Source organism: Esox lucius, chromosome 9, assembly GCF_011004845.1.
Source record: "Esox lucius isolate fEsoLuc1 chromosome 9, fEsoLuc1.pri, whole genome shotgun sequence".
In the NCBI taxonomy this organism is placed as follows: Eukaryota; Metazoa; Chordata; class Actinopteri; order Esociformes; family Esocidae; genus Esox; species Esox lucius.
In genome coordinates this window covers 3,674,949-3,688,788 of record NC_047577.1, presented here as the reverse complement: position 1 = coordinate 3,688,788, position 13,840 = coordinate 3,674,949, and the positions used below count along the sequence as shown (strand labels likewise).

At 45.9% G+C, this 13,840-nt stretch overlaps 1 protein-coding gene and 1 long non-coding RNA gene across 6 annotated transcripts; one reads left to right on the top strand and one right to left on the bottom strand.

The window, feature by feature from the left end:
* Positions 1–42: 42 nt before the first annotated feature.
* sh2d3a (SH2 domain containing 3A) lies at positions 43–13,406 on the bottom strand. Of its 5 annotated transcripts, XR_004576147.1 has the most exons (21): positions 13,280–13,406; positions 13,062–13,176; positions 12,702–12,819; positions 11,937–11,998; positions 10,929–11,086; positions 7,238–7,277; positions 6,762–6,878; positions 6,339–6,482; positions 6,047–6,227; positions 5,091–5,205; positions 4,884–4,969; positions 4,536–4,658; positions 4,293–4,455; positions 3,757–3,922; positions 3,343–3,504; positions 3,117–3,232; positions 2,720–2,891; positions 2,499–2,610; positions 1,838–2,023; positions 458–1,479; positions 43–423 (listed from the first exon to the last, which is right to left on the bottom strand). XR_004576147.1 is itself a non-coding variant. In XM_034294213.1 (20 exons), exons 2-20 carry the CDS (start codon positions 13,149–13,151, stop codon positions 1,289–1,291), a joined length of 2,502 nt encoding a protein of 833 aa, XP_034150104.1. In that variant the 5' UTR covers positions 13,152–13,176; positions 13,280–13,406; the 3' UTR covers positions 43–1,288. The 5 variants fall into 5 exon arrangements, 4 of the variants coding, with proteins under 4 accessions (XP_034150104.1, XP_034150105.1, XP_034150106.1 ...); XM_034294213.1 differs by having other exon boundaries at positions 43–1,479; XM_034294214.1 differs by having other exon boundaries at positions 43–1,479; positions 13,062–13,153.
* LOC114839863 lies at positions 8,172–11,566 on the top strand. The gene is made up of 4 exons (XR_003782220.2): positions 8,172–9,220; positions 9,879–10,244; positions 10,458–10,673; positions 10,946–11,566. It is a non-coding gene; the product is annotated as an uncharacterized LOC114839863 (long non-coding RNA).
* Positions 13,407–13,840: the final 434 nt, after the last annotated feature.

The following is a 13,840-nucleotide window of genomic DNA, read 5'->3' as shown; positions in this document are numbered from 1 at the left end:
TGTTGTGTTGTCTTTTTTTCATGGACAAATGTTGACACAGTGATGCTTTACAGAATTTATAGAATCTTATTTCTCTCTTTACAAATCTATATAGGAAACATTTGAATATTTTCAACAACATTACCAGGTTATTTTCGAATGAACCAACATCTGCAATATTTTCCTTGAACAATCTCCTAAAACACTGTAATTGTTGCTTTGTCTACCGTGTCAGGTTGAATCCAGGCTTGTATTCAATCCAGGTTCATGTTCGGTCTAAAAGCAACAAACGGGCTCGTCTTTCGAATTGCATGCTTGTGTTCTCCCGTTCCGTCACGGGTAAACGCAGAACACCTCGAACCAAGCCATGTGCAACCGGTGTCAGTTGACTGCCAGCTAGCTACAAACACTAGGTTGTTGTGGTAGCTAGCTAGCTAGAGCCACCTGGTTGTTGTGGTAGCTAGCTAGCTAGAGCCACCTGGTGGCTGTAGAAGTATTCGGTGTCAACAATAAAATAATGCATATTTAGGTTACAATGACAACTGTGTAGTGTGCTAAAAATTATACTTCTGTACTTACATAACAATCGCAATTAATACTAGGAATGAGAAAAGTATGTTTCTGATGCGTGCTTCGTTTTCCGGGCTTCCCAGCTATCATGCAGAAGGGCCGGGTAGCTGGGTACGTGCTCTTTCGTGTTCTTCAGTTTGAAATGCTTATTGACAGTGGACATTTGTTCTCACTATACGGTTCTGAGAGAACACAAGGAGGATTTAGACACATAACCATGTACAGGTAAACTCAGCAGGAAAACACACCTGAACAGGTATACAGCCAGTAGACCTGAAACCACACTGTTGGTGGCGCATCCCGAATGCCGCCCTATTCCCTACTTACTGCACTGTTGTCTATAGGAGTCCTGGTCCAATGTAGAGCAGTATATAGTGAATAGGGTGACATGTGGGTGGTTGATCCTGTCAGGGTTTATTAGGTGAACCAGCCCTCTCCTGTTCAGTCAGGGTTGGTACTGAACCAAGTGCTCATAGAAAACCCAGATCAGTCCAGGGTCAAGTTCATTAGAAACCAAATGGAAGAACACTGACTGCAATACGGAAGGACTTGCCCAACTGGTCCGATACGTTCTATGGTGTTTTCAGTTCTATGGTTCTATGGTGTTTTCAGTAACGTTTTATTTCGACGGGATGTAATGAATACAACCCAGCTCAACGGGTTCACATTTCTAAACCGTCCTGCAATGCCACTCCCTGCGGATTGCGGCCCACTTCATTGTGGAGGTCAAGGGTGAGGTTCATGGGGTCAGAGTTTCGGGGGAGAACCCCTTGCTGGGTTCTAGTTTGTCAGAGAGCACGTTGAGGATCTTTTCAAACTTGTCGTAGCGTTCCTGTCTGCTGGCCTCTGCTCCACTCTGGCCCCAGAACAGTCTCAAGGCAAACTCAGTCCTGAAGCCCTCCAACAGCTCAGGGATTGGCTCCCAGCCACCTAGCCGGAAAAATGGACAGGACCCGCAGCCAATGAGTGTTCAGGAGTTGGAACTTATGTGATTCAAATGGTGGTTAATGTGTGATGTTGGGCGTATGTAGTGTGGGTTTGGCTTTTCCTGTGAGTGTTTTTTCCTGTGTGTTACCTGTCAGCAGACTGTGCTCTACGTTGTCTGTATTGTATAATGTGTGTGTTACATGTTAGTAGGCTGTGTGTGTTTTGGAATGTGTGTGTGAGTTACCTGTTGGTAGTCTGAGTGTATTGATACAGTGTGAGTTACCTGTTAGTAGTCTGAGTGTATTGATACAGTGTGAGTTACCTGTTAGTAGTCTGAGTGTATTGATACAGTGTGAGTTACCTATTAGTAGGCTGTTGGCATGCTGATGGTACTTGGGGGAGTGTAGCACAGCGTTGCGGGCTGCCTGCAGGGTGTTAAACAACAGCTGGCAGCCTCTCTCTGTGTTGTCCCCCAGGTCCTCTCCCTCCATCAGCTTCAACAGGGGTACCAGGTGGGGCACAGCCAAGGGACCTTCCACCACAGAGTCTACACACACACACACACACACACACACACACACACACACACACACACATTATAGATATAAAACAAACATTAACTTGTTAAAGCACCTACACATAGAAATTAATTAGCAACAACATTCTCGCAACTAAGCTCTTGTCCAAAGTCCCTCACAGGACAACTTAGTTATTTCACTGGATATGTTCTGGTTCTTCCCCTTGCAGAACCCTTTAAGGACATGTTCTGGTTCTTCACCTTGCAGAACCCTTTAAGGACATGTTCTGGTTCTTCACCTTGCAGAACCCTTAAAGGACATGTTCTGGTTCTTCACCTTGCATAACCCTTTAAGGACATGTTCTGGGACCCCAACAACCTACATGGGACCCTAACAACCTACATGGGACCCCAACAACCTTTTGACTATTAGCGCTCTAATAGCTTGACTATCTGCTGCCCCGGCACACACACACACACACACACACACCACACACACACTCACCATCTCCTTCATTGAGAGCTTTCATGAAGGGTTTGAGGGTTTTCTCAAACAACACAGCGCTTTCTGTGTTACTCCTCCGTAATGCACGCCACGTCATCTCCAGTCGAACCACCTACACACACACACACACACACACACACACATTTAAACGTACTGTTTTGTTTAAATGTGCACTGAATGTGTTTCCGTACGACTGTAGATACTGTGTGTGTGTGTGTTACCTGGGGCATTTCCAGGGCCTTCATGACAGCTGAGAACGAGTACAGGTTGTGGGCGTGGTCTTTTAGGGCCTTGGCCAATTGGATGACCTTATGCAGCACGGTGGCCCTCTGACCCACCGTCCCGGTGCAGCCCAGGATGTCTACGGCAACACCAAAGGCCAGCAGTTGGTGCCTGACGCGCGCACGCACACACACACACACACAGAACAGATACACACACACACGCACACACACACACACACACACACAGGAACACACATACATAGAAAAACAGACAGGAAAAGAAACACACAGATGTAAAAACTTTAATGTGTGTGTGTGTGTGTGCATGCATTTGTGTGTGTGTGTGTTTGTGTGTGTAGTACATGCATTCATGACTGATTTTAGGGGGGTGTACCTCTCCAGCAGGTCCTGTCTAAGCTGATGTCCATGGGGAAGAGTGATCAGCTCCAGACCTGAGCCAACTCCCATAATCCTCTTCTGCTCCTCTGTCACACCCACAATACGAGCCACCTACATACCCAAAAACAGATGTGTGTGTGTGTGTGTGAGTAGTTAAAGAGAGATGCAGTGTGTATGTTTCAAACTGTGTGTGTGGGTTTGGGTGTGTGTGTGTGTGTTACCTGGCAGTCAACACTGAGCATGTGCAGAGCGGTTGTCATGGGATCGGAGCGTGTCAGCAGCTCTTTCAGGTTCAGCAGAACTGTTGGGTCCAAAGGTCTGTTGTTGTCCGGGAGCAGGAGGGACTCAAACTGGTCCAGTCTGAAACACGACACAGTCTCCACCTGGTTAACAGAGTTCACATGGCATTAGTATGCTATTACACTGGTGATACAAGTCTACCAGCATGTTACCTGTTGCTGTCTCTGGTAACTTATTTTACTGGCATTATTAATATGTTAATATACATAGTTCATACGGTTTGTGAGAAATAGAAAAACTACAACGTTGTTGAATTGATGAACATGGAATGAACTACGCCACACTGTTGTTATTTCAATGCATCAATCAAAACATGGTGAACAACAGCAACAAACCTGTGGCCTCACAAAGTGTGACTCTTCTACCTCTCCCTGTCTGTCAAATGGTAACCCCTGGAACTCCCCGCTCTTCTGGGCCTCCAGGAAGCCGAACGAGGTCTCTGTGAGCCGGGCTCTGCTCTGCCATTTCTCCTCAACACGCAGCCTGTCTACGTGACCCCGCCTTGTGTAACACACACACACGTACAGGGAAAACATTATCAGACACACAGTAACGGGAGGTGTGAAGGAAACCATGGCACGTCGCTGAACATGTTGAGGACTTTTAGTGTAAATAGAAAGGTGACGGCATGAGAGTGTCATATCTCCTGTTATTTTGATCCTGGTATGGTCTTACTTGATAATGATGTGGTCCTGATAATGATGTGGTCCTGATAATGATATGATCTTGATAATGATGTGATCCTGATAATGATATGGTCCTGATAATGATATGATCTTGATAATGATGTGATCCTGATTACTTCATAACGATGTGGTATTACTTCATAACGATGTGGTATTAATATGGTATTAATTCATTATGGTCTTACTTGGGCTCAGGCACCTGGATGACTAGTTCATCATAGATACCGGAGGGGTCATCTCGGTGACTGCTGGGCGGAGCTCCAGGAAAGAAGGTGGAGACTCTAAGGGGTTTGGGCGGGGCTCGGGTATGCAGCTGTCCATCAGAACCTCGTAGCGTCGCACCTCCACCTTGGGAGCACAGGGTGGGTTACAGAGATGCAGGGTGTGTGTTTTATCTTGGTGAGTGCATGTGTGTGTTTGTGCGTTACCAGGGTGTGAGGGTCGTGTTTGTCTGAGGGTTCCGGGGCTAAGCATAGGTTCGCTTCCCGTTCGGAACACAGGGGAGATGGGGGCGGGGCCTACGTCCTCTGATTGACTGCTCTGAGGCGCCCCTGGAAGGAGAGGATGTATGTTTCAATGCCACCTTTAGCTCCTTTGGGGCCCAGGGATAGATGTGGTCATGGGGGCCACCACTTCACAAGCAAAACATCTCCTGTCAGTTAGTGAATGTTATTTTAGTTTTTTTTTACTGTTGAAGTTAATTTTGTGCACTTCTAGAAATCTTTTGGGCGTAGAGAAGGTTTAGACGTTTTAAGCACATTAGGTGTGTGTGTTACCTGTGCGAAGGTTGCTGTCTGACTGGGCTGTCTGCATTGAGGGTCTTCTGCCCAGATTATCTAAGTTGGATGGCTGGCTCCCACTCCTGATAAACACACACACAGTTTTGGTTTGTGTGTGTGTCTGTGATGTGCTTGTCTGTGTGTGAGTGTTTGCTATGCTTGTGTGTTTGTCTGTGATGGATTTGTGCGTGTTTGTAACCCGACCTGAGCAGTGTGCTGCCAACGTTCAAGTTGTCTATTTGTGCTTGGTTGAAGCTGAGTCTCTTGGTGCGGTCTATCCTTGATCCTGTCCTGGAGAGAGTGTCGGGGCTTAAACTGGCTGGAGGACCAGGAAATACAATAACATATATGGGTTAGTTAATATAGGCCAAATCAAAATGGTAAAGACCTGGTGTAGTCTTGGTGAAGTCATGGTTAAAACTATTAACATCATGGATGATGGTCAGTCTGGCATCTGTATCTCTGTAACAATTAATGACAACCTGTAACCGCTCAGTGACGACCTGTAACCGCTCAGTGACGACCTGTAACCGCTCAGTGACGACCTGTAACCGCTCAGTGACGACCTGTAACCGCTCAGTGAAGACCTGTAACCGCTCAGTGACGACCTGTAACCGCTCAGTGACGACCTGTAACCGCTCAGTGACGACCTGTAACCGCTCAGTGACGACCTGTAACCGCTCAGTGGCGACCTGTAACCGCTCAGTGGCGACCTGTAACCGCTCAGTGAAGACCTGTAACCGCTCAGTGAAGACCTGTAACCGCTCAGTGACGACCTGTAACCGCTCAGTGACGACCTGAAACCGCTCAGTGACGACCTGTAACCGCTCAGTGAAGACCTGTAACCGCTCAGTGACGACCTGTAACCGCTCAGTGACGACCTGTAACCGCTCAGTGACGACCTGTAACCGCTCAGTGACGACCTGTAATCGCTCAGTGACGACCTGTAACCGCTCAGTGACGACCTGTAACCGCTCAGTGACGACCTGTAACCGCTCAGTGACGACCTGTAACCAATCCGTAATCAAAGTAAGTCTTTATACTCTACTAATCATGTGTTTATTAGTCTGTAAATTATAAATAAAAAGGTCACAATAATATAAACTATTCAATTAATTACCACTGTGTTTTGTGGATGACGTCCAACAGGCTGTTCTTACCAGTTCGCTCCGCCTCCTGCTCGCTGATGACACGTATCGGCAGGGTGCGCGTGATTGGGTGAAAGATCACAGCTCCGGAGGCCTGGGAGACGGGTTGACGGCCTCCCACGTGGAAACGCACCAGGGCAGGAATGTTGTCAAAACGATCCCCCTCAAACTGGAACAGTTCACGGGAGTAACCCTGACATAGGCACACATCCAACCCGTGGTTAACAGGAGCCCCAAACACACACAAACACGTGTTCAACAAGTGTTTGTCTTACGTTGTGAGAGTATCCCCAAAAAAACACACCTTCTTAGGCCGTAGTACCACCCTGATGATCTTAAAGTGCATTGGCTCATCCTTCCAATAGCAGCTTAGGACATAGTCACCGGGGGAGGAGCTTGATTCTCGAACCAGGAAGTCCCCGTCTCTCCTTAGCAGAGCCTCTGCACCCTAGAGAGATGGAGAGAGAATGATGTAGATGGAGAAAGAGCAAGCGAGAGAGGAGAGAAATGAAATTGACAGAAAAGTGTGTGTGATCGTGGTTGTACCTTTTACAATTGGGGTTAATGTTAGAATTGGGATTAGTTTTAGGTTTAAGGATTAGGATTAAGTTATGTTTATGTATAAAGGTTAGGTGACAGAGGTTAGGTTTAGGGTTAGAGTTGGGGAAAACAGGGAACAACTGTTATGATCCCCACAAGATAGAAAAACCATCAGAAGTGTGTGTACCTCTCTGTGTAGGGGTCCATGGTACCAGGCATGGCTCCTCAGATCTTCAGTGGACATCTTCAGCTCCTCCTCCAGCTCCTTCTTCAGAGAGTCCATCTCCCTGCCACCCCCAAAAATCTAAACAAAGCCACAACAATTTTTCAAACACTTTAACACAACGACAGACTAAAGTACAATAACAGTTGCAACGTTAGATTAATATCCCCTCAGCCCGCTATGCCAAACATCCGCACAACTTTACAACTATTATAACAACGTTACTACAATGTCAGATTGATAATAATAATAATAATATACATAAATCCACATTTCAGCAATATTACACAATAACAAGTCCCCCTTGAAACTGCCCATCCAAATAATGTCACAACATTAAACGCTAAAAACGCTAAATTTACATCCACATCCTAGACAGCAACCAAAACCTCTGCACAGCATAACCACAAGAATAACATTAGAGACTGAAGAGATCTTACCTTCAGCTGACTCAGGTAAGCACTCACACTCCTTCTTTTACTAGGAAACAAAAACAACTCATTTAGGAAGGCTGTCAGTCTCTCTGTCAGTCTGTTTTTCATCTGTCTTTTAGAAACATCATAACAAGGGGCAGTCTTCCAAAAGGGGACAGACTTCCAGAATACAAAACATCATGGCTTGGCCCAGTCTATTGTTGATCTCTGTTCTGTTTTTGGCAGAGGCTCGGAGGCTGGCTTGTACGTCAACACCCACTGCGATCGCCTCTTCTCGCTATCAGATTCAACGCGCTTTCGCACTCTCTCCCGAGTAACCTCGCGCCGCTTCCATACAATGTCCATCATCCATCAGTTGGATTAATGTGTGATAAGGTTAGCTTACTTGTAATGTGAGATTCTATGATGCGGTTCTGTAACGGATTTCTGTTTTGAAGGAAAAATCCTTTATCCCATAGGAAAGAGAGGACCACAGGATAGAGATAACTGTCAATCACACCCTGGGGAGCAGGCGCAGGATGGAGGCCGCTGCCCAAGGTTCGATAGGCTACGTGTGCTGACTGCGCGAGGTGATTTCTGTCAGTCCAGCTTTTAATAGCCGCTTCCTTCCCGTCCCAACTTCCTCGGGCCCGCCCCTTCGGCGGCGTCCCAACCGGACGCACAAGACATTAGGTTACCCCGGCTTGGTCCGCGTGTTTAGGACCAGTGGAACGGCTAGGGGATGTGGTTGTCATGGAGATGCGAGTTAATGAATTCCAGATGTTCCATCAGAGTTTCAAACACAGATCAATTCTCAAAAGAAACTCGCTAAGAGACTTCGGGTAAAACACCGTTTCGCGGCCCAACTCTGAAATCGTTCTCACTATTTATTTGCTCGACAGATCGGATCAACTCATTTTCAAACGTCTGATATAGAAAAAGATCTGAGTAAAAAAAGAAAAGAAAAAAAGGTGGAAAGTAACTTACTTAAACCCTTTAACTTTCTATGCCTTTTTTTGTGTTTTAGATATTATAATATCTAAATATATTATATTATAATATACAATATTATAAGCGAATAGAGTACGTTGTTCTTACGCCTGACCTATGCCTTCACACATCTCGGAGGTGAATGGAGTTCCTGGGACTTTTTGGCTCTGACATGCACAGTGAAGAGTCCGACGTCATGTAAAAAGGCTGAATTCAATTGAATTTGCTACAGGATGACTCCAATCAATTTCTAGCGACTAAATTTAGTGTCAATACTCGGAATACTTAATGAGATCAGATCATTTTATATTTTCAATAAATTGGCACAAACGTCTACAAACGTGTTTTCGCTTTTTTATTATGGGGTTTTGTGCGTAGATAGCTGACATACATATACATGTATGTATATATGTGTGTGTGTGTGTGTGTGGTTTATATATAGCCTAAATAAATATGAATACCAAAACTCAAGCAAAACAGACTCACTATCTCTCCCCGTTATACCAATCAGTACTGGATCCTTCAGATAAGAATTCACCGACGAAAACGTCACAATGTCAAAATGCGGCGTGTGGAGAGGAATTTAGTAGACTGATGTATCGGTTACGCACGGAATGTAGTTTAAAACAATTGACAAGGAACCGAAAACGTTTTGTCTAGAACGATCTCAATTAGATGCTTCCCCTACCCATGGTATTTTCGAGTATTTTTGTTTAAACAGTTTATCGTGGCCTATTCCTAACGTGTTTGTGTAACTAAACAAAAGCGGAGATTGCTTTTGCCCAGACTGAGGCCGAATGGGAGTAACCGAATAGGAGTAGCCTAACCTATTCGGCCTCAGTCTGTCGGTCCAAAGAGGGGCGTTGCCCCGTGCAACAGAGAACACCTGAGCCAAGCCTAGTTCTCTTTCCGAGGTGCCCCTTAAGTTGCAAACGCCAAAACGGAAATTGCGGTGAGCAATTTCAAAACATTTGCCCTGAACCACCACGTCCTGTGAGAAACGGTTGCACACGCTAACAGGTGAGTAATACAAGCATTCGTAACTTCCTGTAGAAGTTACAGTTGAATAACCTGGCCGGGCTATAGGTAATCATTCCGTCAAAACAGCTAATAGGCATCCATCTGTTTTAAATAAATAATTTCGTTCAACATCTGCAGGATTAATCACAAGTATGTTACAACAAGAAACACCCCGCACCGCACCCCCCCCCCCCCCCATATTTTCACTCCCGAAAAAATATCCAGATCTAATGTTTTTGTCTTACCCAGGGGTCCCAACAGTTCGCAATGACGTCTCAAGTTCGGAAGGACATTGCTGTGTGTTTTCTATTTATTTGTTTTTTGGTTCTGTGCCGCAAGTAGGGATAAAAATCATACCCTCAATACACACCCAAACTTTTGCAGTGTGTTTCAGACTAGTTTTCACACGTTTCCTGACTTGGCTCTCCCCTCCCAGCCCTCCCTGCCCTCTCTAACACTGAAACACCGCTATCTCCAACATTCTTAAGATTCTGCTCGGAAGCTTTAGGTGTGAGCACGAAAACACACACACACACACACACACACACACGTAGATACATATATATATACATACATGCAAGCTCATCACTCTTTCCCAGTTTACCTCGCTCTCTTTCCTTTGCCTCGTTCCCTGCCTCTCCCCCTACTCTAGCTCCAGGGCTAGACAACCGCTTTGACAGCTCACCTGTAACTCCGGGTAAATTCCACCAGACTTGCTGAATCCAAGCCGAATCCTTTCTTGGGGCTAGTTGGTGCTGGCAGAACCGTGTCAGTAGTGACTGAATGGAGAACACCCACTAGCCACTCGGACGTAGATTTGCCATCCTGACGCTAGTAAAGGTTATTGCTCAATAGGTCTGTACACAGTGGGTTCTACGGAGGACCGTACCATTACGTTGAAGCGGGGGTAGGTGGAGCGCTGACACGACCAGGCGAGTAACAACAGGCGAGCATACGCGCGCACACCAAGGGTCAATTGCTTTACTTCACTGGATTGTTAATGATTGTTAAAGGCGGAGGTCATGTAAGTTCTCTCTCTCTCTCTCTCTCTCTCTCTCTCTCTTTCTGTTTCTGTTTGTGTGTGTGTCACAACTTTATAATTACAGGAAATATGCATCTGGTCCAGACTCGGCAGAACATTTTGTAGTTATTTACATTCAACAAAAAATATTTGCAGCTTGTGTGTAGTGGAGTTACATCTTTAACTGATCGTTGCATTCCTTTTGCCATATATCAGACACCTATCCAGAGCAACGTGCAGTGACCGCATACTTCTTATGATGTGGGACTATACAACTCATCCACAACAGCAGGCCTGCAGGTGGCCCGTCCCAGGGGTTTCGCTCCACACCTGGCTTCTAAGGTGCTCTGCCTTACCTTTGCCCCCTGGGCACCCGTTGGCCGCGGCGCCAGCTGTTTTACCCGGTGATTACATGGAGTCAGCCAGAGTTGGGTGGGTTCACCAGCGCAAACTCTTCCAATCTCTCTGTATCTGTTTGTGCGTCTTTCTCTTTCTTTACGTCTCTCTCTTTATATGTTTCTCTCTTGTTCTCTCTCAGTCTGTCTGTCTGTTTCTCTCTCTCTCTCTGTCTCTCTCTCTTTCTCTCTCTCTGTCTGTTTCTCTCTCTCTCTGTCTCTCTCTCTGTCTCTCTCTCTGTCTCTCTCTCTGTCTCTCTCTCTGTCTCTCCGTCTCATTGTCCCTCTGTACCTGCGTTTGCTTGTCAGACCGTGATCCGGCCCAGCACCGTGTCCCAGACTGAACCCCTCATCCAGTGGATGGAGCTGTGAGCAGGAGGCCGTGACCTTGTCCGTGCGCCTGAGGCGAGGTAGAACACTCTGACGGAATAGATCCTTCCTAGGTTTCCCCTGTAGAACCCGAACAGAACCAAACGACACAGAACCATTGAAGATAAAATGGGTTACATCTATGTACAGTAGAACCATGTTCTACGTTCTGTTTTCTAAATACTGTCGTGCCATATATGTATGTAGATGCGGTGAAGAGGTTAATAAAACCCACCCAAACAGGAGACATGTCTTGGCAACACTTCTTATTGTCCCCCAGCAGAATGAACCCATATTTTGGTTATCTTTGTGTGTATTTCATGCTTTGATTAGGTAAAAACAGAATGTGATGATGCAAATGTATGTTCATTTCAGCATTCCCAGTTAACTGCCTTATAGCAAGATGCTACCGCTGTAGAACCACTGTTGTCTGTAACCAGCTATGCTAGATGCTGATACAATTGGACACTTTTTATAAACCAGGAAAGGACCATTTCTAGCTATTGTGCAGAGAAAACAGTAGGAACTACATTTTAGCTTGATAAATGAATATGAACTTTGTTGGAGCTTTTGACTGTGTGCCAATGACAGCATCCTTTGATGTTTTAAAATCTTTGTGTGTTGCTAAATGAAGAGACTTTGGGTTCTGTGTTGGACTCTGTTAGCAGACTATATTACACATATATATATACGATTAGGTCAACCTGATCCAGAGACTATATTCCTTCCCATTGGCTGTTGATGAGTTTCTTCCTCATCCTTAAAGCTCCCTTCACCCTGAAATGTTGCCCTCCCCCTCCCCCTCCTCGACCTGAGCTCGTTGAATTGGCAATAAGGGCGGAAGATTGGGAAGAACGGTGAGAGAACACTCTGCACTGTATTTTCTTGAATGTGTTCCATGTTCTATACATTGTATGTGCTATGTTCTCACCAGGTCCATAGATGAGCCCAGGGAATACTTCCTGCTCACTCTCCTCCCAACCACAACTGCACCTGAGACAAAGGCTAGGGGTTAGAAGAGTGTGTGTGTGGCTAGGGGTTAGAAGATTGTGTGTGTGTGTGTGTGTGAGAGTGAGAGAGCCTTGGTTATCAGTGCAAACTAGGGGTGCTGACATCCAGGCTGATATGTGCCCTTCAAATGGCAGGTCAGGGGTAAATCAACTACCAAAATGCTTCTCCATGTCAGAGGTCTTGGGTGTCAGAGGTCATGGGTGTCAGAGGTCATGGGAAGAAGGTGTTGTCTATCCCTGGGAGTCCTTATATACAAAGACCATGAAAACATTTAGCCTTTTTTTTTTTTTCAAAATAATTTGGGTTTCTGGTTTTAAAGTCATATACATAAAAAGGCTATTTTCATATTTAGGGTTAGGGGTTATTTATTCGCACTCTATGACTGATATACATCAGAAGGACTCGCTTGCAATAACCTGGAATACACTGATGCATTTTTGTACCTAGAGATAAGAATAACCTTACTGATATTCCAAATACTCTAATTATGTGACTTCCGCACAGTTTCGCCGCGGTCGCTGAGAAAGTAAATCGGTTTATCTTGAACAGGTTTCAGCTGGTTTAATGTGAAGGGGTCACAGTTTAGTGTGAAGGGGATTTGGAATGTGAGTATTGTTTTGGGTCCCCAGAAGGATGGTAAAACGTGTGTGCCTGTGTACAGTTGTGTGCTGTGTCTGTGTCCTACCAGAGTGGGTTTCCTGTGTTTTCTGTTGCCGTAGCAGCTGAGAGAGGAGGAGGGCTCTGTGGTTGGGATCCTCTACTCCTGCCTCCTGCAGATCCACATCACATACAGAAAGCAAGCCCTGTCGGGGGGTGCGGGGTGAAGACAGGAGACAGTGAGGGGGAGAGGGGGGAGACACTAAGACAAGGCAGCCATTAGCTAGTTCTTATCATTTTAAAGTGTACGGAGGACCGAGAGGCAGAGACTCAGACAGACAGACACAGACAGACAGGAAGGTTAGCAGGCGGAATGACCAGCAGACAGACAGACCACAAAGATGACAGACACACATTCAAGCAGACAGGCAGAAAGTCAGACAGTTACCTCTAAGCCATAATATTCTCTCTCGAGTGTCTTGGTGTACTGAGGCAGTCCTATCTGGTTCAGCCACCAGGCTATGGAGCGATTACTCATGTCTGGTTAAATAGAGAGACACAACCTGTCACAGACACAGACACACACACACACACTGTTGTTTTAGTCTTATTCAAGCATCTTACAAATCTGTAAACAAACAGTGTGTACGGGCATGTAGCCCTTACCTGCACAGATGAGCTGCTTCCGGCCTCTCCTGGTAATCTATACCTGTCTCTCTGTCAATCTGTCTCTCTCTTTCTCTCTCCTCGTTTGTGAATTCCATAAACCCACTGCCTCTCAAGGCGATTAGGTCGCCTGCTTAGCCAATCAGACACCTCGGCGGAGCCAGTGGCCCCGATGGATCCACCAATTCCCACGCAGGTATCTTCATCCTTGGTCGGGGGGGCGGAGAGAGCGAGTCGGGACAGGCTTCTACCATTCTGAGGAAAGAGACGACCGAAACAGAATGTGACGGGGAGAAAGCAGGAATGGGGAGGGGAGGGGGGGGAGACAGAGTGTGAGAATGAAGAGACCGGGAAGAGACAATTATTTAAAGAATGTTATTGTGGCAAATTATATGAAAGCTCTCTCTCTGAGTGTGTGTGTGTGGGTGTGTATGGGTGTGAACTCTGATTCCTATTAAATTGAGAACGGTTTGAGTTTTACATTCCATAAGTGAGGTCCTTTTGGGCAAGAGGAGGGGTTTCTTTGAGGATTAGCATGGGTCTTAGGTCAAGACGGGAGTG